The sequence below is a fragment of the Haemaphysalis longicornis genome, unplaced genomic scaffold (assembly GCF_048455015.1).
Source record: "Haemaphysalis longicornis isolate Haplotype H1 unplaced genomic scaffold, Haemaphysalis longicornis Haplotype H1 scaffold_4, whole genome shotgun sequence".
In the NCBI taxonomy this organism is placed as follows: domain Eukaryota; kingdom Metazoa; phylum Arthropoda; class Arachnida; order Ixodida; family Ixodidae; genus Haemaphysalis; species Haemaphysalis longicornis.
This window is the reverse complement of record NW_027526361.1, coordinates 168,163,642-168,188,267: the sequence shown is the minus strand read 5'-3', so window position 1 is coordinate 168,188,267 and position 24,626 is coordinate 168,163,642. Positions and strand designations below refer to the sequence as shown.

The 24,626-nt window shown below is 50.0% G+C and overlaps 1 protein-coding gene across 1 annotated transcript; it reads left to right on the top strand.

Annotated features, from left to right (window-relative positions):
- Positions 1-800: 800 nt before the first annotated feature.
- On the top strand, positions 801-19,428 carry LOC144180089 (uncharacterized). The gene is made up of 5 exons (XM_077708496.1): positions 801-890; positions 1,600-1,836; positions 2,209-2,251; positions 17,923-18,613; positions 19,222-19,428. The coding sequence occupies exons 1-5, from the start codon at positions 801-803 to the stop codon at positions 19,364-19,366; spliced, it is 1,206 nt and encodes a 401-aa protein (XP_077564622.1). The 3' UTR covers positions 19,367-19,428.
- Positions 19,429-24,626: the final 5,198 nt, after the last annotated feature.

Genomic DNA, 24,626 nt, shown 5'->3' with positions numbered 1-24,626 from the left:
TTTTAATTCCAAGCTCTAGTAAACATTATGGCGTTAGCTGATTACTTTGAGCATGCGCCTAATCAAGTACAAAGTATAGGTCAGTAAGTCTGCCTAACTTTTTTGACATTCACTGTTGTGTGTAGTGAGATTAGTTGTTTTCACAGCGCGATACTTTTTTGCTTCGTCGATTGCTAGGCTGGTTGTTGACCCGATCGGTACATGAGTTATCGTGTCCTTGCTTCAGCACGAACACAGCACATTGCATCACCGTGAAGCGAACGCGGGCAACTGTTTTGGGACGTCTTGCACCCGCATTTCTTGCTTCAATGCGTTTAAAAGGACAAGGTTGTCGCTTTTTGGAAAACGAACCCCACTAGCGACGTTTTTTTCTAAATCGGAACTCAATGTTGCCCTTAGGTTCCTCGCAAGGAACGCCCATATTGACGACTGCCCTGTCGCATGCTCCCAGAACTCGCGAAAGGTAGGCAGAGGAAATGTTTATCCTAAAAACGTGGCCTGCTTAGGGCCTCGAACAGGGGCAATCCTAAAAGGCAATAAATAAAATATTGCGGCGAGTTGTCACACGAATAACCCAGCAACACGACACGTTCTTTTTACGACACAGAAGACGTTTACGACGCTGCTAAACCAACCCAATATGTTCATGTCCTTGTGACGCCCCCGATAGGGTACCGTCACGCTCCCAACTAGGTAGGTCCACACGGACTTGAGGGGAAAAGAGGCAACACAGGTTTGGCTTACGAAACAATTTAATTAATAATGTAGTTTGGTTGGTGCCGACGCGCTCACCCGCCGAGATGCTGTTTACTCGTAGGAGTCGGTCAGAAAGGCGGCTGGCGCTGGACCTCGGAGACGGGGCCTTTCGCTTTCTGGCCGGGGCGCACGGGGTGCGCTTGCTCTGATGTCCCGGGAAGGTCGGTACTCTCTTTACGCGGCACGGCGATGTGCACGCACACTGAAGGGCCGCGGGGGCGAACTCAAGGTGCTGCTGCGGCCTCGCTGGTCGGCGTAGAACACGAGGGAGGCGGCGATACGGCCGTCTCAATCTCGTCCAAGACGAGGGAGCACGCTTTCGGATGTCCTACGGCGGCTCCGACGGCGGCTGGTAGCGAGAGACTGATCGAAGGGTGTGCGGGCCTTCTTATGCCCTTCGTAAGTGCGTGGGGGGAAGGCAGAGCTGGATGCTGGTTCGGGGAACTGGCGGCTGCACGGTCATTGCAGGCTCCGCGCGCATGCGCGACGCCTCTGCCGGGCTCCTGGGGTTCATCAGGGGGTGTCTCTGAAGGACTGTCATTGCTCGAACACGGGGTTGGACGCACGTCGGCTCTCCCGGAATTCGGTGCCCGATAGCGGTTGCCGACATCAATGTCCGAACAACACATCCAGTACGAATTTAGTATTTCGAACAACAGCGCCAGAACGCCTGCGGCTGCCCGGGATGCAGCCCCGAGATCGTTTCTCCCCGCTATTCCCGCGGCGTTTCCTATGTGAGGGAGCATCCTAGAGCGTTGTACTCGCCGACTACACGGGACTAGTCACTTCGCCCACCACTGCAATCTCCTAGCAAAACGCTGACGGGAGCCCCTATGCCTGCAGGGCGGGTCTCCGTTGTCGTGTCTGGGCGAGAGTGCGGATGCGGAGACGGTACGACTGGCCGTGGCCAAGCTCTGCTCCGACGATCCAGACCGCGAGGACGAGCGCCGTGCACTGGCCTGCCTGCAGGCGTCGCTCGCTGCGTCGCTGGTGGCGCTCCCGGTTGACGACTACTTCGCGCAGGTTCTGAGCCCGTTCCTGCCGACCTACGGGGACGCGCTGGTGCCCATCGATCCTAAGGTCTGTTCTCGCCTGCTGCCCGAACCGTGTTTTCACTGAGAGGAATGTACCAACGTGTGCTCACGGGGACTCACGTGACTTGCTTATTCATGACCCAAGGGCTTAAAACGCGGTGTGCTACAATACGACAACTGCTTTCAGATTATTAAACATATTAGTAAGCACCTGGTTTGCTTAGTTTAAAATGTCACTTCTGCACTTAAATAAAGAAACGAAATTCTCGCTTTCTAGACAGTGAGCGCAATGTAGTGAAAACTTGCTAAAGTAGCCTAAGACAGATGTCGTATATTTTAAAATAAGTAAACATGATGGTTCGGAACATTTTTATGGATCTGTGAAACATTCAGTATTGATCCCGATGGGTCCCTTCAGCCCGTGGGTCATGGATCAGTATGTGCCCTGGGAAGGCGCTCAGGTGAGTCCCCGTCAAGGCGCATTAGGCATTCAGTAACACTTTTTCTACGCTAATTTCCTGTTTTCATGTTGTGAAGGTCGATTTTGTATGAAGCCGGTACAAATATGTTGTGCGCATCTAGCGAAGCCGATGTCGACCTGTTTCTTTAACAACGCAAATCAAAGCAATGCCAAACGCAGGCAAAAACTTTTGAAGGCCATGCTGCAACAAAATTTTCGGCCTCTTAATGCATTGTTTTCAGAGATATTACTGGAAAAGGTGCTACGTGCAAAATTTGTAGTCCAAAATATTCGTCGCTGTATCGTAAACGAAGGTAAAAAAATTGGCCGCGTATCTGCTTCTTTCGGTGCAAATGTCGTCAAAAGACGATAGTCTTTATCGACTTTTGCCAAGTAAATGCCTCCCTTCGCTTTCTAGCTCACCTCTGATGTTGTTCCTCGTGCGTCGCACTAGTCCCAAGGTAAAGACGGCAAAGGTTTGCTTAAATAATTTTAAACTTCCCGCGTTCCACTGCTCCAAACCTGGTGTCCCGATGCCAACGCTGCCGTACGGCGAAGACGCGCGTGAATCGCGGCGCCCTACTTCAACGTTTATAGAACCGCGTTTCCCTACTCCACGTGCGTTGCAAGCAGAACGTTGAACCTATCTAGTGAAACCTTTCGTAACTGTTGCTGGTTGATTCCTTAAAATGCAGCAAGAAGCTATAGTGGCGCGGGCGACAGCAGGCGGCGGCAAAGTGAGTTTTTTAGATGCAGAGCATCTGATTCACTGGCCTTGTCCCTCCGGCGTCGTCGTCGTTGTCGTCGTCGTCGGCGGCGGCGTTGTCCACCCCTCCCCCATTTTCCTCGCCGCGCCAGCTGCGCTCTCCGATAGCGAACACTCTCTCGCGAGGGGCATTGGATTGGATTTGGATTGGATTGGCTTGGCTTGGATTGCATTGGATTGGATTGGATTAAAGTGGATTGTGTTGGATTGTGTTGCGTCATAGCCGCGGCATGTTGCGTCATAGCCGCGGCAGACGCGCCGGGGCCGGCGCATGTGTAGTACTCTCTCTCCCGCGGTTTCCTCTCCTTCGGGCGCGCTCCGCATATAACCGGTGTGCCGTTCTCCGGCGAAGCAACATCCACGCTTGGCTCAAACACCTAGAGTCCACGCCGCTTTACAAGTACGCCAACGTCGTCATCGACTGGGTCCGGCTTACGCAGTACCCTCAACGTTATGCGCGCTATAAAACGCGGTCCCTTCGCCGCTCCGCCTATGCGTCGCATCTACACAGGGGTTCCCGCGAGGGCAGGTGGAATTTTTTTTCTGGAGTTGATGAAGTATTTAATTTCGCCAAAGTCAAGCATGTAGGATTTTTTATAAAGGAACTCTGCAAACATCACTTCTGTATTTGTTCTCTTACATTTGCGTAATGTCTTGTTCTTCTTCAACGTTGTTGACAGGTATGAACATTACACCGGACTTACACGGGAAGATTTAGCTGTGACTATATAAGACTATTGCGCCGGCATTGTTTTAGTTTGGCCGGAAAAAACCAAAAAAAGTGGCTGAATCGAGTCACAGACGGACAGACATACAGACAGACCAAAATTTCTGGGTTTAAGTAGCCCAAGAAAGACTATCGTCTTTAAAATTCTCTTTTCCAAACCGAAACTTTAAAAAAAAAGACGTCTATGGGCGCCCGGAAGTGACGCTCCACTCAGGAGTCGAGTGGGCGCGGCCGGCGGATTCGCCCGCTGCTGCCTGCCAGAAAAAGGCGCGCATTCGATGTGTTTCGGGTATTTCGTTTCTTCAAAAACACAAAACATGCGCGAAAATGGGTTGGCAAGTTCGTGCAACCGTTATTGCTTCACTGTGAGTGGCTGAGAGGCGCCTGTGGTCGTCCGGTGAAAGGTAAACACAGGCATCGCGAGCCGTCGTGGCGAAGCTCAGAGCTAAAAGATAGGTACACGGAAGGCAGTGCTTAGCGCTATATGGGCGCTGGCATAGGGTATATTGCCATTGGCTGTGCTGATCTAACCGTCCTGCGTTTGCGAGAGAAGAATAGAAACCAATAAAAAAGAGCTATGGAGAGAGTGTCGAAAGCGCCGAAGCATGCTGGCTACCCTCTAAGTATTCGGTTTCAGAGCTCATTATTAAAGTTCAATTCCAGAATATTGTTATTTTTGTTCACACGGGGAGTTTTCTACCTATCTATAGGTTAAACGCGCCAAATCTTATGACTATGTTGACCGCCTATATAAGAAGCAATGCTGCGACGTAAGCACTGCAGTGTCTTCGCTGTCGTCGTGAAACAGTGACCTTACCTGGGACTCAGTGCAGCCTACCTTGTTATTACCCACTCTGCGAAATCTTTTTTCTAACCACTGTAAGAAGTGAAGGAGTCCGGGTAACGCTTCAAAGCTTGTTCTATATACAATTCCTTTTTCAAGCATCAGGTAACTCCTCTTACCCCAGCATAGCCGTACCCTTAAACTGGCAGTCCCAGTCTCTCGTGGGGAGTGGGTAAAGTTATTGCTTGTGGAGTTTCCAGCCGCCCTCTGAAGCAGCATCGAACAACTCCTAACACGAGTTGCGGAATTCCACCGGCCATGGAGTTATGGAAGGCTGGGCGAAAGTCCTGCGATGCCTTCCCAAGGAGACTTACCTTACTCTTTCTCAGAATCATGGTATTTCTTTGAAGCAGCGTTGCTGAAGCAAGAGTTCGGAAACTGCTTCTTCGTGCCTCCACTGGCGGCACTACAATACCCTTCACGGGATGGAACGCGGACTCGAACGATTCGCTCGAGCAAGCCGCAGGACACGCCGCCTCCAGCGGATAACGTGGCTGAAGCTTGTGCCAGGTTTTTTTTCCTTATTAGCCATGTAATTGCGAACCTACATTGCTGCTAATAGGAAACAAACACCCTTTTTTTTACGAGAACGTAAGCAGCGCTACAAAATTTCGCCATAATCAATTGGGCAATATATTCAGCTGATTTCGTTCTGCTAACTGCATTGGCGTATCATTGCACTTCAGTCAGCTCAATCAGCTCGTGAAAGCAAATTTCTTCTCCTGGATAAAAACCGTTCAATGGGAATAGCGTTAAAAACATACCAGGACGGCACAGGTCCCTGGGAGTAAACACAAATACACAAACATATCTTCAACCTATTTCATAACCTATTTCATAACCTATTTAAACCTATTTCATAGCAGAACGTGAGACGTGAAATGGAAAGCCAATAATTAGCTTTATTCTTTGCCTTCGCGAATCTGGACCCGTTGACAACACGTCCGCACAGCAAGGCCTGGAGGGGTATACTGTCGTGAAAAACCGCTCGTCACTGCGGCGCAGCACAATCTCGATGTACCCTTTGCATGGTACGTCCGAAATAGAGCAGGGATCATTCCGATTGCAGCCTGTTATCGAAGCACATCGCGCGTATTCCAAACCACGGTGACAGCAAGATTCGTCGTATTCACTCTCATCGAAATACGAATAATCCAAGGCGCCGCTGTTTGTCGTCGCTGGAGAAGTCGCGTCAAAATGCTTGCAATCCGGGTTACTTTTCTTGCTTGTATCATAGCTGCGGTAGCTTCACATGTTGCTGCAGACACTTTCCTGAGGCACATGATGCACTTATATTCAGAAACATTCCTCGTAAGTTCTTGCTATAATGTACGCACAGCACAAATATTCGCACGAGTCACTCCGCCACGTCGCAACTGCCAAGTTTTGACTGAAATCCGGAGGGAAATAAAGGTTCCCTGGCCGAAGACCAACACGTCTTCCGCGACACCTCCTTCAGGGGTATCACGCGACGGAGAAATCAGCCGTGTGGCTCATAGGAGTGCGCGCCACGTGACCCCTTCATCACGGTTTTTCTCTGGCGCACCGCTCATATCGGAGCTACTGCTCGCGAGCTACAAACGATCCGACGCTTGACGGCGGAGGCTGCGGGATTTAGTCGGTTCGTCGAGCAGCAGGCTGTTACTCAAGTTCTAGAGGGGTTGCAGGCACTCCATTTTTATGGCTTTTTATTACACTGGGTGCTAAAATGCGCCGCGCACACGGCAGGCGCACTGAGGCAGGCGCGTATACCACCAGCAGGGTCGCTAGGCGAGCCCCGGCCGCGGCCGCGAAGTGGTGCAGGACGGCACAGATAGCTTGCTATCGCTCCGCAAGGCACCAACAAAGCTGCACATGCGAGAAAGCTGGCAATTATATGATGGCTAATTGCATTAAAATCTTCATCTGCGCTGCTTGCGCTGCTTGGCAATGGAATATTCGTTGCAGCGTTAAGCCTAATATCTCTATGCGGGCCTGTAGGCGGACAGGCCCAACAGGCCCAACGTTGGACAGACCGGCTGCTCCAAACGCGCGTCTCTCGACCAACTGCCTCGCGCCTCTCGCGCTGTTCTCTACCCGCGGCAGCGCCTGCATCGTCTCCACGGCCAATGTTTGGGCGGCTGACAAGATCAGTACGTAGGGGCTTCAGCAGAAATTGCTGCTGTCGCGGAATCGGCGGTGCTACGGCAGCTCTGTTTTACGATAGGCGACTGCGAGCAGTGATATCCTTGCGACAGTCGTATCCATGGTAACCATTGCCCCCATGGTCGCCTCCGTGTAAACGAAGGGGCTGGCCGAGCGGAAGTCTGCCTGCGGTGACGTCACGATCTCCCTCGCATTTCTCCGCTGAAAGGCTCCGTCGTGTGAATACCGCTTTATTGTCTTGTTTCTCCGTATTGTTGGGGCCCCCTACCGGCCACTGCTCTCGCGCGACAGCTTTCGGTGGGCGGCGACATAACCGATTGTCTTCCGACGTGGTTTTTTGGAATTTGTTTTTTTTTAACAGGCTGAGTGCTGCTTTGCTGTTTTATTCCCTCCCGCGGAAAGATGCGACCGTCGTTCAACACCATCTAGCGTGGAGAGTGTTAGTGAGCCGTTTTTTTCTGCTTTTTTCCTTGAGTGAACAGGGCATCTGACATCGCGCGTGCTGCGGGCGGAATCCTACCACGAGAAACTGTTCTCTCGAAGTGCGCCCAACATTTCTTATGGTGATCGGTAAGCGGCATGTTGCCGACAGGGGCTAGTTTTTCTTTATTATTTGACGAAGTTGTGTAACTGAATTGGTTCCGTGTAGGGCACCGCGTGCATACTTGTGCGCGCCCTGATACGCCTGACAACAGTGACAACAGCGCATCGCCTCACCCCGCTCGCGGTCTCGAATTGTCGGTGGCCCGCGCGCGCTTGTGCAGTGAACCGCAAAGCTAGCTTCCGTACTTGTTCCCGCCCCAACGGGCCTAGAACACAGCGAATCGTCTCGCGTCGGCCGTTCTCGCTTATTGCGCACTCGTACAGCCGCCCACCCGGGAGCTTAAAGTGCTCCGAACAGCTGCCGTACTCGCTCGCCAGACAGACGCACCCACCATCCGCGCCAAGCGCGTATCGTGTCGCGTAGGCCGTACTCGCGTCTCGCGTGCTCGTAGAGTCGACCGAGGGCCTGCTGCGGCCATCGCAACCACAACATCAGCCGTTGTGCAACTGCCGTACTCGCTGGCCGACGGCCTTTCGCCTCGCCTCAGCCGACGGACGACCACGCTCGAGTTTGCTCTTTTTGTCTCGGCAACCCGGAGCTTCGTCATCATCTCGCGTTTCGGAAACGCGCGAAAGCAATCATTCATGAAACATGCACAAGTTACGCTACTCACTCGCGTGAGGCCGCACGTAAAAGGGCTACTGAGGAGAGACGACATCACTGCGAAAGTATTGACTCGAACCTCACACCCGGAAGTTTGGCGCAATGGCAAACAGTTGCGGCGACACTCCGCTAGGAGCTGCGTCGGTTGAAGTGGCGTGTTTTAGAAAGGTTCTAATAAAAGTACTGCGCGCGTGTGGAGTTTAAAATTAAGTCACAAAAGACTTTAGGGGGTGCACAACACGTTGATACAGAATATGGAGCAGGTAAATGTTTGTTGCAGTTGGCCTTTTACTAGGCTAGCATTTCGTGCTTGGGCGCTGACAATAGCCCTTCCACAAATAGCGCCTTCACGCCAAAGCGGCTCTGCCGGGAAAGTCCTTGATTTTGTGTTTCACTCTTCACGGGTGGTTTTTTTATGTCTTGGTGTTATCGCGATATCGACTGCATACAGAGGGCTTGTTTGCAGTTCAGTGGTATGTTTAGAGCAGAGCGTTTTCGCGCTGAAATCCATGAATAATGGGCATTTGCCTGTTTTTGTGAAACTAGTCCCTTTTTATTTTTGCTAACAAAGTACATGACACATTTCATTTAGGTATGTGGTTGTATGTAGTGCAACACTAACAAGATAATAGGGAGAGGATCCTGACACCCGGGCATGTAATACGTGACAATGAAAAAAAAAGACCATAAAGGAAAAATTTCCTTGCGAACTGACGCCAGCGCCAACATTACGTTAGTTACCAAAGAAAGTGAATCAAAATACATCTTAGCTTTAAACAATCATTAAATGGTAGAGATTTTCAAAGAAACGAAAAAACTGTGTCCTCATCACAACTCAAGCAGCAGCCTCTATCCCGTTTGCAGACTCGATACTCACACATGTTCACACACGAACATACCCACAAAAATACGCGAAAATGATTTCGGTTGTGGCTTGAAGCGCTTGGTACAAGGCTTGTAGCATGAGAAAGTGTTTCCCTGTACATCAAGAACTAACGCCAATAACAGGGAGCGGATCCTGCCCTATGCAATGCATAAACACGGTTTGACAAAAATTATCAAAAGTAGAGGTGGGTGATTGATGGATTAATCTTCCGAGAATTAGATTAACGCTTCAGTCACGATTAATTTTTTTTGACTGGTTAAACTGTTGAAGTCATGTAATCAAAACATGAACCAAAAATGTCCTGTTTAAATTCTGCGCAAACATGTAGAGATTCATGTAGACATTAAATTCTGCGCAAACACGCAAACTTGTGTTCGCATAACCGGTCTGAAGTCACAAGAGAAAAACCATGCGGGCATGCTCAAAGATAAAATTATAAAAACCCCAATCTGACAGCTAAGACACACGGGGTAAGTAGATGTTATTGATTCAAATACAAGAACCTTTACATAGTACAGCAGTCGGGTAATGGGCATTTAGACTATTTTGGCATTTAGCAGACTGACCAACCTAAGTAAACCACGATTGCTCGACGCCCTATAGAATTGAGGGGAGGTCATCGGCGCGGGCCGATGTTCCTGATTTCAGAAATAGTGTGAATGATGAATGGGGTAATGCGGTGTAAGCACCACGGCCGCATCAGCATTTATAATTATGATCAGCTTACATCATCGCAAATGTCTGCGGAAAGGCCCAGAGGCATACTGTTGCCCGACAATGTCCATTTGTTTGGCAGCGCAGCACCGCGAACTCACTGTGGATTCCCGAAGCACTTGTCGGTGTCGGCCATGCGGCAGTAGAAATCCCCGTCAAATAAGAAATATTGTTACGGGCGTGTCTTTTGCTTCCGTCATATCCTTACACACTTTAGAGATGTGTTGCAGTATTTTCCCAGGGAGATGTTCAGGCGCTTTGTCAGCGCTCAATAGTCGAAAAATGCAATCGGAAAAGGCGGAAGCTCCCAGAGGCAAGAACGCCATTGTGTTCAACCTCGATGAGGTTGTTGAGCAGCGCGCTTATTCTCAAAGACCCAAAACAGTTTTGATGGGTTCTGCCTCGTGCTCAACGCGCACCTTTCGACAACGTACCAGTAGCGCCGCTCCACCTCGTTCCTTAATGCTTGTTTTACGAGCCGTATTTCTCTATGGATTTCTCCTGGCTGCTCCTCCACGGCCTATATGAGGTCGCGAACCGTTCCTAAAATGTGCTCCTCGGCCCTACCTTCAGCAGCCACCATTCTACTTAGGTCTATTGCCAAGTGCTTCAGCCTTTCCTTAAACTGTTTCAGGTGGCAGTGTGTGCAGCACCTAATTTAGGATTTTCTATTTCTTTGGTAATTTTTCTGACACACAAGTTTAGCATGGTTGCACTCATTTTTCAACTCTTAAAGGACTTTGGAACCTCAAAAACGTGGCAGAGTTCGGCGTCGGAAGTCACGAGACCGTAGTCGGAGAATGGGACTGGTGTGACGTAGGAGCTGTCCGCCTGGGCTCACAAATCCCCTGGAACATATACGCGCTCCAACCGGGACTGCTACTGGCCACGCCGACGTGTGTGGCGTGCTGCGTTTCATTCCAATAGGGACTTCAAAATTCACGCCGACGGATCCACCTTGCCTTTCCTTCGCGACCCGTCTCTATATTTGAGACTGAGTTAAGTGACCCCCAAGAAGCACGTTTCCGGGAACTGACAGGAGAGAGCGGAGTACATAAAACAACTCGGTAGAACCGGGGGAGTCGTTTAAGGCGTTAGTGCACAAGAAACAGGTGAGCTCCATACCCACGATCACGTCCAGCATGCAAATGCGACCATCTCTCACGAGTTCGGGCTCGGAATTTTTGACACGTTCTTCCCTTTTTATAAAAATGTATGACCCCCCTACTTGGACAACAGCTACGGTACAAAAACACCTATTCTTGTTGCCGAAAAATGGAACAAAGTTTTTCGCGCCGCCTGGTGTTGCAAATTTGGTTCCCTGGAGAAAGGTGACGTCCATATTGTGGCCTTTAAGTAGATTGAGTATCCAGCACGTTCCCTTTGAGGAAATGAGGCTGACGACATTAAGCGTGGCAACCTTAAAGGGACCCTGCAGCACTCTTTGAGCAGTGCAAGTAAACTCACGCGACGTTTACATTATAGTTCCTGGAATACCTGAGCGAAATATTACACCGGCACGTGAAACGATGAGCACGCAAATCGCTGTGAAAGACACCGAAGAACCAACCGCGCTCTCTTTAATTTCCCCCATCATGCACCACTGACATCGCCTAAACGACGTCATTGCGGCCGTGGCGTTCTATTGGCTGTCGCTGGGCAACTTCGCGGCTTGTTCTCGCATTTCCTGTGACGATCCGCCGTCGTTGGCGCTGTGCACCAACCTCTTCTATGCCAGAACCTGTACGCACAGTTTGTGTTTTGTGTGCGCGCGGAGATTGAGTGACGCACTCAATACTCCCCTTTCAACCAAGGCACTCGACAACAATCGTTTATTGCTTAAAAAACGCCCTACCAGCGCTTGCGACATGCAGCCATGTCTGCTTTTTCGTTGCTCAAGGTGGTAAATAGACCCCTCCACGTTGTGAAGAAAAGGAGAAAACTCTCCGGTCTGTGATCTATCGCAGGCCGCCGAAGAGAAGGCGGCGAGCTGCCCCCCTCTCCGGGAGAGAGGGGGGCAGCTCTCGTCGCGTGGTCCGCGGCCGAGTTAGAGGGAACAATTATGCGCGATTTGTTATCCCGCGTAGTTTTGGTGATCGTGAACGGATTTTCATAATCCTTGCGGGAGGAGATTGCTAGGAAATTAGACTTTATCCCAAAACACATTTCGAGTAGTCGACGGTAAGTGCTGCATGTTCCCCTTAAGGGATTTATGGGGAGTGGCCATCGTGGATTGGCCATGGGGAGTGGCCATCGTTTATTTTAACTTTTTGTTTCTTTTAGAAACTTTGAGGTATTTTTTTTCCGCTGTATGAAATCTTGTGCTGTATTATTGTTTGTTTATAAAAACAGATTTTTTTCCGCTTTATGAAATCTTGTACTATAATTATTGTTTGTTTATGAAAACTGAGAACTGTTTTTTTGTTCTTTCTTGCTGTGAATTCTTGAATTCTACTCATTGTTTCCTGAAATCCGAGAGCTGATGTGTATGTTTTTTTCCTAGTGGAATTGTCATTGTAATTTTTGTGTCTTTTTGTAAACTGAAAGCTGATTTTCTATGTGTTAATTGTGTGCATTCTTTTGTTAATTTTTATTGTCACAAAGTACGTGCCATTTCCCGCAGAGTCGTGCCAAAACGTGGGGGGGGGGAAGGGGGACGTCACTTTGTCAGGCTTTTTTTTAGATGCAGAGCATCTGATTCACTCGCCTTGTCCCTCCGGCGTCGTCGTCGTTGTTGTCGGCGTTGTCCATCCCTCTGCCATTCTCCTCGCCGCGCGAGCTGCGCTCTCCGCCGCTCACCCCCTCTCCTCTCCGATAACGAACACTCTCTCGCGAGGGGCATTGGATTGGATTTGATTTGATTGGATTGAATTGGATTGGATTGGATTGGATTGGCTTGGCTTGGCTTGGCTTGGCTTGGATTCGGTTGGATTGGATTTGGATTGGATTGGATTAAAGTGGATTGTGTTGGATTGTGTTGCGTCATAGCCGCGGCACGTTGCGTCATAGCCGCGGCAGACGCGCTGGGGCCGGCGCATGTGCAGTACTCTCTCTTCCGCGGTTTCCTCTCCTTCGGGCGCGCTACGCATATAACCGGTGTGGCGTTCTCCGGCGAAGCAACATCCACGCTTGGCTCAAACACCTAGAGTCCACGCCGCTTTACAAGTACGCCAACGTCGTCATCGACTGGGACCAGCTTACGCAGTCCCCTCAACGTTATGCGCGCTATAAAACGCGTTCCCTTCGCCGCTCCGCCTATGCGTCGCATCTACACAGGGGTTCCCGCGAGGGGAGGTGGGAGTTTTTTTTTCCTCTAGCCATTTTGACCGTCTCCCTCGACAACTGTATAGCCAGTCTTGTACATGTTGTCGCAATAAACTTTCAACAACTTTCAACTTGGTAGAAAAGTAGGAGGGGGGGGTCATTTGATTGTTTCCCTACTCGCGCCCGGTATCGCATCGCTGGCGTGCACTCCTTTCAGATGCGACGCTGAGAGGAGCATTTCTTGCCGGCGGCCCTGTCCTTCCTGCGTCGTCGTTGTCCGCGTCCGCACAGCTGCGTCTCTCCTTCGCTCACCCCCTCTCCTCTCGTCGTGATAACGCGCCCTCTCCCCCAACATCTGTGCCGCGCGCAGTGCGGCGCGCTCTCTCACTCCGCCGGTGGGCGCGCTGCGCGGCGCAAGCGCGCTGTGCGCAGGTGCAGCGCTCTCTCTCTCCGCGGTCTCCTCTCCTTCGGGCGCGCTGCGCATATAAGCGGAGTGCCGCGCTCCGGCCGGTCTCTCAGTCGACGGTCGTCCGCGCTACGTTTGCTCTCTCTCTCTCTCTCTCTCTCTCTCTCTCTCTCTCTCTCGCATTACCCGACGATTTCTCACGCAATTCGAGTAATCGACCCAACGGAAACACACAATGAAACCCCCTTCAGCGTCGCATCACACCAAGGTTCCTGCGAGGAGAGGTGGGCGTAATTTTTTTCTTGAACGGCTTTTAGGCTGTTGCGGCTTGCTTCCTGGTGTTGAGGCGGGCTCGTGGGGTTCCTTCTACCGGCCGGTTGCTTGGGGGAGACGGGGGCGATGTCGTCGACGCTGCTGGCATTCCCCACCCTTCTGTTCTGTCGGCAGCAATCGCCCCTCACCGCCCCTCACCGCTGACAGGCTTATCACGTTCAGTTTCCCGTTGCCAACCGAACTTGCTTACCATCACCCCTCATTCCTTCACAAGCGACGACTCCGGAAGATGGACTGCCAATGGTCGCGGCATAAAAGCAGACCCTTTTCAGACTGGAAACAAGAGAGATTCGCCACTGTCTCGGTTTAAAAGATGATGTGTCCACCGTGTCATCAACGTGTGTAATAATGTTGTTTACTTCCGTAACATATTCCTTGTAACAATTTTCTGTTCTCTAAAACCAACCAACAAAGAAACGTGAGTGAGCGATGGTTTAGGGATCACCTCAATGAAGCCTGTCTCTACAGCCGCATCTCGGCCTAAAAATTCCCCGCATTTCCCCGAGGGGAAGAATGTGATAGTGCGAATGCACGAGTTGAATTTTCGCGGTTCGGTAATGTTCGCGAAAGAGAGATCACACACACACACACACAACTACAAAGAAAGAAAGATGCATTTATTCACAGACACCTATTTGTGTTGTCGTTGTACTTGATTGCTAGAGCGGATCTCAGCTTTGAAATTTCGTGTCAGTACTCCTTTAAGCAGGTGCATTAGCCCTTCTCACGCCCGATTCTTGGCCAATCCCCCACGTGGGTATGTGTCATGTCAGCGGCCAGGCAGCGCGCGCCCATCTCCCCCCGTTGCCAAGGAAGACGAGGAGATTCCTGGCCAATCCCCCACGTGGGTATGTGCCATGTCAGCGGCCAGGCTGCGCGCGCCCATCTCCACGTGCGTGGACATCGCCGGTGGACGCAGGTTCAGGGTCGCTTAAGAAGTACATTGCACTTAAAAACCAGTCTCTGTACTCGACATGAGAAGTTGCATCCCGCCTTCGTCGTGCAATGGCTCACCTGGACGGCGGCCAACTGGAACATAGAGGTGTTCAGCACATGCTAGAACCAGCAGCAACGGATTTGGTGGCCATGAACTAACTAATTTCTTATTTTTTACCGGTATGGGGTAGTTTGCTTAGGAAAGGACAACCGGCGGCTCGCTACCCCCAAATTATTTATAAAAGCGAATTTGGAGAACTACAAGAGATTAAGCGATTCCTGTATTATTTGCAGGTATTACCAATATTACTTGCTTGATGTGTGATTTAGGTGGTACTGCGTGGCGAACAGGTGGAGCATTTTCGCCGCGCGAGGGTTCAGTGGCCAGACAAAGGATAGAGGGGCGCTTCAATTCCGAGTCATACTGCGAGGCCAAGCGCGCTTTGTATTTCTGCTCGATGGAAGTTGTGTGCACGGCTATAAAAAGGTTAAGGCACATTCGGAGAATAGAGGAATCATGACCCTTTACTCGTCCCCAAACCATTTGAACGTAATAACAAGATATCTGGCAGTGGGGAACGACTAATCGCCATAGAAACGCTTGAGCACAAGCGGGGCCGATAAGTCGTGGACGGCCGCCGTGGAAAAATGGGAGCGGGTCCGTCAAAGCGACGTGTCCTTGAAACACAGGTTGGCTAGCGTGGTTATATACAGTCAAGTGAGGATCTGCTGGGTAGTAAAACAGAAATGTATAACGCTAACAAAACAGCTGCTGCACCGGAGGCAGGTTGGTTTTTCTTCTTCTGTGCTTTTATTAGTTATTGCTGAGTTCATGCACGCTGATCACACCACAAGAATAAATCACGGCCTACAAAGTGTAAAACTGTACACAAAATATGCTTCACTGCGTCACTCAAAGTGCCGCCGATCCATTTCAGTTTCGAACGTAAGCGAATCCCTAAAGAGCAGTGATCGCCCGAAGCTCACTTTAACAACGGAAGAACGCTTTGTGGCAGCTCCTTCAAAGTAACACCCTTCGGTTTCGCAAAAACCTTCACGGCGTTTACCCTGACCAGTACCTTGATGCACCCTCTGTGGAGATATCGTCACCATCTGCCAGACTACATGGGCATGCCCTCAAAACCGCTTACACTAATCCACTCTATTCATTACTGGCGGCCCTGAATAGCACTGGTGGAGGGTGCTGTCGAAATCACCGCTGGGCTATGCTCAGTGTTGACCACCCACCGCTAAATTGCATTCAATCAATCAATCAATCAATCAATCAATCAATCAATCAATCAATCAATCAATCAATCAATCAATCAATCAATCAATATATTTACTAGCACAAGGATTACACGTTGGCCTGCGAGGGAAAGTGATAGAGGGGAAATAGGGTGATATCATGCGACGGTCAACGCATGAGGAGTGAGCAAACTCTCACAGGGAGAACATCCCCTGCCGTGTATCGGCGACTTACAGCGGGGTCGTCCTCCGTTGGTTCCTCCTCTCCCGCCTTCTATATTTGGACGAACTACACGAAGCGAAATGGAACGATCCGCACATGCGCTACATCCATGGTACAGCAGAAGAAGCTGGCCGATTCGCACGGCGTGGGCGAAAGGCACTCAGAAGCGTTCTATCGCGTTGCAACTGCCCTTTCTCCCGGCTAGGCCACGCCGCCAGTATATCTCGTCTGTTGTTCCGTCGTTTCAGCTTTGGCTGGCGACGACTGTACATTGCCAAGGCCAAGGTATGCTATGTGTAAACAGCGCTTTACCAAGTTGTTTTTGAGCCAAGCCTTCTCCAGAAACCATTCCCCGAGAAAGAGCGAGATTAAATATGCAAATTCTTAGCTGGGCAGCGAAACCCCACACTGGCATTGACTGCCTTTTGAACTGGATACAAGGCCTAACCGCAGGTAGAAAAGCAATGCACGAATATGAGCCAGGGGCGCACTTCCGCTTTCAGAATTTCACTTTTCCATTAAAGCCCCGCCTTCATTAGGTTGTTACCTTTGACGCTGTAAAACGTTCATTTTAGTCTGCAGCACTTAAAGGGACCGCGCAGACAAAGCACATGTTTGGTTCATTCGAAATATTGCCTCGTTACAATCATACTGACACCAGTTTTAACGCACGCTTCGCTTAAATAGGCTATATAATTAGGAAAAAAGGGAACGGCAATGCGACCGACGAGCTCATTTCCCGCAACAAAACCTATGATATCATATGCCCAGATGTACGATTCGCTGAGGCCGGAAAAAGCAAACGCAAATTAGGCACGGCTTATAAGCTTGCCGAACGAGCTATTTGCGCTTAACTATAGAGCGCACTCTTTTTATAGCAGTAGGAGTGGTGGGACAAACAGTGGAAGCACCGATGAGTACGCTGTTGGTACTGTGCTCGCTATGCTTGTTTTAGCGGCACAGCAGTGCGGTGCTTTTGAGTCGTCCTACACGACACTGGCCGATTGGCGTAAGCGATGGTGTCTTACGGGACCATATTTGTCGGGCAAACAGCAGGTTTCACGAAACGATTATTTTCTACTTAAAAAAAAAACAAGCCAGGTACAAATACCGGCAAAAAACAAGCAAAGGCGGAAAACTCCCCTGCGCAGTGCGGTAGCGCCATATAGGCCGACGACTGCAAACAAGCCTCCTCATCCGGCTGTCGAGCCTAAGTTTTGCTTAAAGATCACTTTTAGTGACGTCATTGCAGACGTCCCGAAAACGCGATTGCGCAGCAGAATCCAAATTCTAACCTAAATTATTTTCTCAGTGAATAAAGCATCGTTTGCTTCCGTACAAGCGCTTGGGGACTATAGAACACGAAATCTCTGGAATAAAATACCCGTGTACTTTGTCTGCATGCGTCCGCTATTGTGGCTTCGCGGCGGCAACGGTGTCGTAATTCTTTCAGTCGTCGGGGACGGGGGAAGACCGACGACTTAAAAAAAAAAAAAAACGTGAGAGCGCGGCGAAACTGTGAGGGGGAGGGCGGTTTGCCGATGCGGCGCGAGACGCTCCTCGGAAAGTGTGATGGCAGACCTGTGTGTGAAGACCGCCCTCGGCGCCTATTGGCGCGGAGAAAGGAAACGCAAAACCAGGCATTTATGAAAGCAAGCGTCTTGTTCTTTCGAGCTCACTAAAAGCGCAAAAGCGATGAATGTGCAGCACGCACCTTGGGCTGCACATTCATCGGTCCATCGGGCCCTCCGTCGTCCTCCACGTTTTGTGGCTCATCCGAACGACGTGACTTTTACGCCAGAGGTCCAAACACGATTTGCAACAACGTGCTCGGCGGCGTCGACGCGCTGCGAGATCGCGGCAGTGTAGAGCGCGCCGCCATGCGTTCGCTGATCACGCGAACCTGAGACACAGTAGCAGTGCGCCTTGCCCGAAAAGACTGCAGTTCGCGCTGCGCACAAATTTCGCATTAGGAAGTATCGGAATCGTCAGCCGAATTCTTTCCCTGAGGAATAGACAGTATTTGGCCTTCAGTCAGCGCGTGTTGGCGGAGTGCGTTTTCCTGCCTGTTTGCACTAAGTTGGAGCGTGCTATTGCGCCAGCAGTCCCAACAACTGAGAAGAGCGCCCTCTGTGGCGCGCACCCTCCCGTGGCGCAGGTGCTAGTGTCCGAGAGGCGTCCCCCGTCGGCGTCCAGTTCCCTGTCGGTGCTGGTGGGCGTTGTGCGGGGCGAGGGCGAGCGCTGGCTGGCTCGCTTCCTGGACGCCTCGACGAACGGCTCCTGGGCGGCGCACTTCACGCCGGACCAGTACCGCAGCACGGCCTCGGCGGTGTTCACGTTCGCCTTCGGCGAGGAGATACTGGAAGCCGAGAGCCTGCGCACGGACCTCGAGTCCCTCAACGATGGGGCGCGAGTGTTCCGCCGCTACGGGACGCTCCTGGACGACGCGCTCTTCGTCTGCCCCGCGCTCCAGTTCGCCGACTACCTGTCGGACGCGGCGCACGTGCGCCTCTACGAGCTCGCCTCCGCTGAGCAGGCCTCGCAGGCAGCGCGGCAGCATGGCGAAGACTCCGACGCTGCGCACGACTGGGGCCCAGACGACATTCTCGCTCAGCCTGGGACACGAGCCTTCGCAGACGCTGTGCTCGCCTTCATCGCCACTGGGTAAGGAGCGCCGCAAATCCTTGTCTTGGTTCTACGGCAGCGAGTGCTTTCCGCCGGGCTGATTTTGAATTGTGCGCGCACCACAGATCGGTTGCGTTATTACTGACAATGATTGTGTTGATTGTTCCAAACGCCTGTTCCTTGGCCTGTTCCTTGACCTGTTCCTGTGGCCTATTCCTGTTTCTGTTCCTCGGCCTGTTCCTTGGGAACAGGCCGCGAAGCCATTCTCGCTTCGGCTGACCCGATAATAAACTGCGACTGCTTGCGATCAATCGCCGACTATTATAATAATATAATATCAACATTATCATTGTTGATATTATATATTGTGTATTGCATAGCGTCGGTGATTTCTCCATTCAGCAAACCCTGTTCTAAAACAACAGTGGAACAAACTTTGCGCTCATTCCTTCATTTCTTGAGCTGTAGAACAGTCACTTCGGCATGTTTTCGCTTCGTATCGTAAGGTGGCTTTCTTTCAAAGGCTTTTGTTCAGACACGCCAGACGCCACCGTCAGAATTTTTAAGACACCTGTCTTTGGTCACTGCTCTTGGCACATTAAATATCGAATGGGCCCAGCGTGTCGACCAGTGCCCACTCTTTGCAGGTCTGCCGACTGGCCGCTTTACACGCGGACCGAGCCCGTGTCCCGCTACTTCTCGCGCAACCAGACCATCACCAGAAAGACGGACGCGATAAGGACGTGCAAGCCGCGCTTCGAATGCTACCCCGGAAAGACTCGTTTCGAGTAGTGCACTGCCTCTTAGTACGTGAGGGCGGCCTGCCGTCGAAATTTTGGCCCATCGTGGGCGTCCACTAGAAATGATAATATCACGCGTTGCTGCAGCAATGTTCTTTGCGATGTGTGTAAGACGTACTGTTCCTTTTGTCTTCATTGCCGCGAATAAATTTAGAATGGCTCTGTGCTCCAACTCTACAAGCTTGAACGTCCGAATTGCCACCGTTGGATTCTCGTAAGTTTTCTTTTACAATGCATTTGCTCCAATGGTCGGGTATGGTATGAAATACTTGGACAGCGTAAATGAGTGCAGCATTGGTATTTTATTTTCTCCAGCGTTTTCGATGTGTTTCGTCGATACCATATCCTCGTCTAATCTATTAAATTATATATCGATTAGATATATATTAGATAGATATAGATATTAGACTAGATTAGCCGATTAGATATCGTCGTCTAATCTAAAAAAGCTGATTTTCTGCTCGCGGTTTCGGTTCACACTTTTTAGCGTTGCGAAAGAATGCGACACAGCGTCTCTCCTTACGTCGCCTGATCAATCTCAATTGCTGCTTTGTACACGTATGCGCGGCGTTCAGAAAATGTTACCACAAAAGTGTTTTATGCCGCGCTACATCAAGATTTTTATGACGTCATATCAATCACAGAAATGGCGCCAGTACAACGAACAGAGGATAAACGGCAGAAAAAAATTGACGCGGATGGTGCTGCCGTTTAGGAGAGGTGAAGCGCAGTATAGTGCATAATGACTCTAACGAGCACCGAGAGTTGGCGCCCCGATCGTGTAGCATAAGCTGCGTCGTTTCTCGGTGCGATGGCCCCTTTATAGCCACCATATCCCCGTGTAAGAAAACTGTTACATTACGCCCGCAAAAAAACCCCGCCTGAATCTTCCCACGGCGGGAACTCGAGTAAATGCGTCGCAGAGTGGTGGGGGTATCGCGTGAATGTTGCGTAATTGGGTATGGTTTGGGAATGCTTAATTGTTATTTCGTCTTTATTATTCTTATTTATTGAATGAAGGAGAAGCGAAAGCAAAGAGTGCAAAGTTAAAGTCTGTCTTTATTGCTTGGTGCCGTCAAGCAAAGCGTCAAGTCAAGTGAAAGCCAAGCAAAGACGCCCTGGACTAAATTCCGAACGCGCGCTCCGCCGCTTATATACACACCGCCCGCGTTCGAGGGAGAGGAGTATGGGGGAGAGACGCGCATGCGCACACTTCCGTACACAAGCGCGCGAACTTTCCACGCACCCACCACGCCGTTATCACTTGTACACGCCCTGCCGCCGTTACTGTTGAGCGCGACGCAGCGCACGGGTAGCTACGACGCATGCGCGCACAGACGCGCTCCCCCCGCACCGCCGCAGCTGTTGTTGAGAGCGACGGAGCGCACGGGTTACACGCGCTCCTCCCGCACCGCCGCACCTGTTGTTGAGAGCGAGGAGGGTACGGGGGAGAGACGCGCACCTGCGCCTCGACGCGACGCGCATGCGCAGTGAGCGTGTGGACGGCGCCGACAACATCGACGAGTGACATCGCGAGCCTAAGAAATGCTCCGCATTTAAAAAGCAACAGTTCTAACGGGCGAATGCCGCAAACGTGACTGATTTGGTGGGAAGAGAAACGCCAGCGGGAAGCGGAACGCGTTCGCGCGTTCACGGTGCAAGCTACGTACTCAGCCTCTCGCGTTCCACAAGCTCAGCTCGTCGCATTGCACCCGCCTCCCATCCACGCCATGGCATGGAGTGGAGCGGGAACGAAGTGGTCGCACCTCTGTTGAAGCGACCCGCCCTCATCTCGGCCGTCGCCAAGCACACCCACAAGACAGCTGTCGACCCGCAATTCATGCTCCTTTCGCTGCAGATTTCGCTGTACAGTTCACTTCCAAGTTTAACTATTCCTGTGAAAGAACAATCAACGTTTTTTCATTGTCAATACCTCGTTTTCTTCTTCTATTGTTTAACTTAGTGCTGCGCCCCCCCCCAGAAAACTGAGTAAAACCGAACTGAGTCAACTGGGACTCAGAGAGGAAAGCGCTGCACCATCAAAAGACAAGGTCGGAATTGCCTTAATATAGCTCTTACACAGCGGATTGCATGCAATGGCAGAATATCTCTGCGAGTCCACCCTGGGCTTCCAATAATTTTGGGAAGTAATTATTTTGTAATAGAAGAAATTGAATCGAAGAGGTAAGACAAGAAGAAGTAAAACTAAGAGAGGAGATTATGCTTCAACGACACTTGCAAAAGACAAGACACATCCAGTGACCAATAATCGTAGTTCGCGAGCAGAGCTGTTGTTTATTGCGACACACAGCTCCAATTCACGTACTGCAGTAGAATGGAGAATTCGAAGCCTTCCGACTGAGATATTTATGAATAAATTTTCGAAATCCCCCGTATTCTTGAATAAAATATTCGTGCAATGAATTTCTGACATTTATTCCAGACGCTGAGTATTAAGCATACATGGAGGCAAGTAATCAACTACTTGCAGGTACAAGCTGGTCAACTTATATTTCATGCATTCAAAAATTTTAAATCAAACCTAATTTTCCTTGAAGAATTCGCCTTGAAGAATTAGCCTTTGATTCGGTGTTCGCGCTACCGAAGACACGTAATTGGGGTGGAAAACATGTAAAAACAGTCTTTCAAAAAACCATGGTTAATTACAATTATAATTTCATCAGTGGGAAAATATGTTGTATTCCCATTCAGAAAAACAACTGGGTCGACATTTTGGGATTGAGTTTAAAATATTTGTCGTGAGTTCCTTAATTTGACGTAACAAATCTTCAGAATAAGGCAATTGCGTGCTTTCAAAAGTGTCGCGAACTGGGCCAGTTGGTACAGATTCATAGTGGTAAAACAGCGCGCAAAAAAAAAACCAGGACAGAAGGAAGAGGACAACAACACGAGCGCTGACTAACAGCTGAAGTGTTTATTACACAAGGGAAATATAAATAAGAACGTGTGTGACCAAAACAATCTTGACATTATCTTACAAGTGCACAGATCAACCAGTCATACCACATCTGTCCAGAAAGTCTACTTCGCAGTCCAGTAGCGATATGGACGGGCAACTAACACAATCTTTTGAATTCTTTTTTATATAAAAGTCTTCCGCTATCTCCCTTGTTCTCCTATCTTTGTGCTCATCAAGACTGTAGTTTTATTAACCAAAGGATAGCAGCCGCAACTTTTACAATGAGATGACAAATGTTACGTAGGCGTGCCCTTGAGGGTGTTTCGATGTTCACGCAAGCGCTCATTGAGGCATCGCCCGGTTTGCCCGATGTACTTCCTTTTGAATTTCAAAGGAATGCAGTACACGACATTGGATCGGCATTCAACAGACTGAGCCTTCTGCTTAACACCACACCCCTTCCTTTGGGAAACACCTTTCCTGGATAGCTTATTATCGATTCTGGGTATAAGCCTATCCAATTTATTCTTCGCCGAGAATACCACGTCAAGATCAAACCGGCCTGCTATCTTTTTCATTCTATGCGAAATTGCATGAAGATAGGGTATAACAGCACACCGCTTCCGCGATTCTTTTTCAATAGCATATCTTCCGTGCTGCCTTAACTTTGTTAACACCTTTTTTGCAGCAAACACAAGGGTATGATCTGAGAAGCCAGCGTTTTTCAATCTATCTATCTGATGCGCAAAACTAGTAGCCATGGTGTGGACGCAGGACTTAGTGAGAGACGAGTCCAGGCTGTTGAAAGCAATCCCTGTTTTTACTACTTTTGAGTGGCAAGACGAATAACTCAACAGGGGCTTATTAGACCTTGGTTCATACATCCAGCAGACGCGCTTATCCTGGAAGGTGAGCTTCAAGTCCAAAAACTGGATGACGCCATCTTGGGGAACCTCACTTGTAAACGCCAGACCATGACTGTTATCCTCAAAACCTTCAAGACCTTATTGACATGTTGCTGAAAACTGCACGTCTGTAGGAGCAAGAGATAGTCATTGACATATCTGAAAGCCTTGAAAACTAGGCCTTCCAGATGCTTCTCCAAGACAGAGTCCAGGCTGCTCAAAAAAATATTGCTAAGTACCGGAGCCACACGCGACCCAATACACACACCAGACTTTTGAGTGTAAACCTTCTCCCCCCAAGAAACTAAGGTGGATTTCAAATAAAAGTTCAACAGTTCCAGAAAGCTTGTATAATAAACACTTCAGTTGTTAGTCAGCGCTCGTGTTGTTGTCCTCTTCCTTCTGTCCTGGTTTTTTTTTGCGCGCTGTTTTACCACTATGAATTGCGTGCTTTGTTCTTTGGTTTTATTGTTTGTTGGCGGCCTAGCTGTGTATCTTGTTCAATAAAACATTTAGCTGAAGTTCATCTTCAACACATAAAACGAGCGCTGCCTTCCCGCTGAACTTGTATTGCAGAAACATGCCATGCTTATGAGCCCGCGTACATAATTACAATGGAAACGTTTTTCGTGGTCGTTGTTTCTTGCTGCGGTGTTGTATCAGGATGGATTACCAGCACGCCCCATCCTGCACTATACGGAAGTTCAGGATTAGTCTGTCTTTCCCGTTTCTTAGTACTCTGCGAATTGTGCTGCCACAGTGGCCACAAATGGCTACATACTACTGTATGCACCTAGATTAAGCATAAGCGGTTAATGTGCACTCTCTATACATCTACGTGCCGGTCCTTATTCCTCACCCCATGCAGCCCTATTTGTAACCCTATAGAGTAATGTATGGGCTATGAGGAAATCTCTTGGCTTTGTTGGCCTCAATCACAAAATTACCAATTTTAAGTTCATAAATTGCTACCGCAGATATATCTATGGATAGTAAGCCCCAATAGTTTGTCGATACCGAGACATCGATAAGAGTTGTGGGGTTCTACGTCTCACACAGTGGTTATTTTCCACCCGCAGCCATCGCGCTCAGCAAACACGAGCACCGGCTGCGGACGGGTCCGTTGTTTGCGGAGACAGACAAAAACAGGAGATGACGAAGGGCAAAACACCAATGGCAGCATTTATTGCAACGTGCAAATCAAATACACCGCATACAGACTGATCGTAGGCCATAACGGTAACGTTGGGAGCGAGGCATTAAACAACGCTAGAGATCTAGATGGTTCGACTCACCGATGGCATACCGGAGCGGCGGGGCGCCGTGCGTGCGAGCCCGGGTGCAGTCTCCGAGCTCGCCCGGACGCGCGTTTACCTAGTCAGGACCATCGCGCCGAAACGTGCGAGCGCTACCGCATCCCCAAGACA

Bases quoted from the DNA above. Each gene is read 5' to 3' on its own strand.
- LOC144180089 (XM_077708496.1), top strand. From the start codon at position 801: ATGCTGTTTACTCGTAGGAGTCGGTCAGAAAGGCGGCTGGCGCTGGAC. The intron at 891-1,599 runs GTGCGCTTGCTC...CTATGCCTGCAG, and splicing joins TTCTGGCCGGGGCGCACGGG to GGCGGGTCTCCGTTGTCGTG. The intron at 1,837-2,208 runs GTCTGTTCTCGC...GGGTCCCTTCAG, and splicing joins TGGTGCCCATCGATCCTAAG to CCCGTGGGTCATGGATCAGT.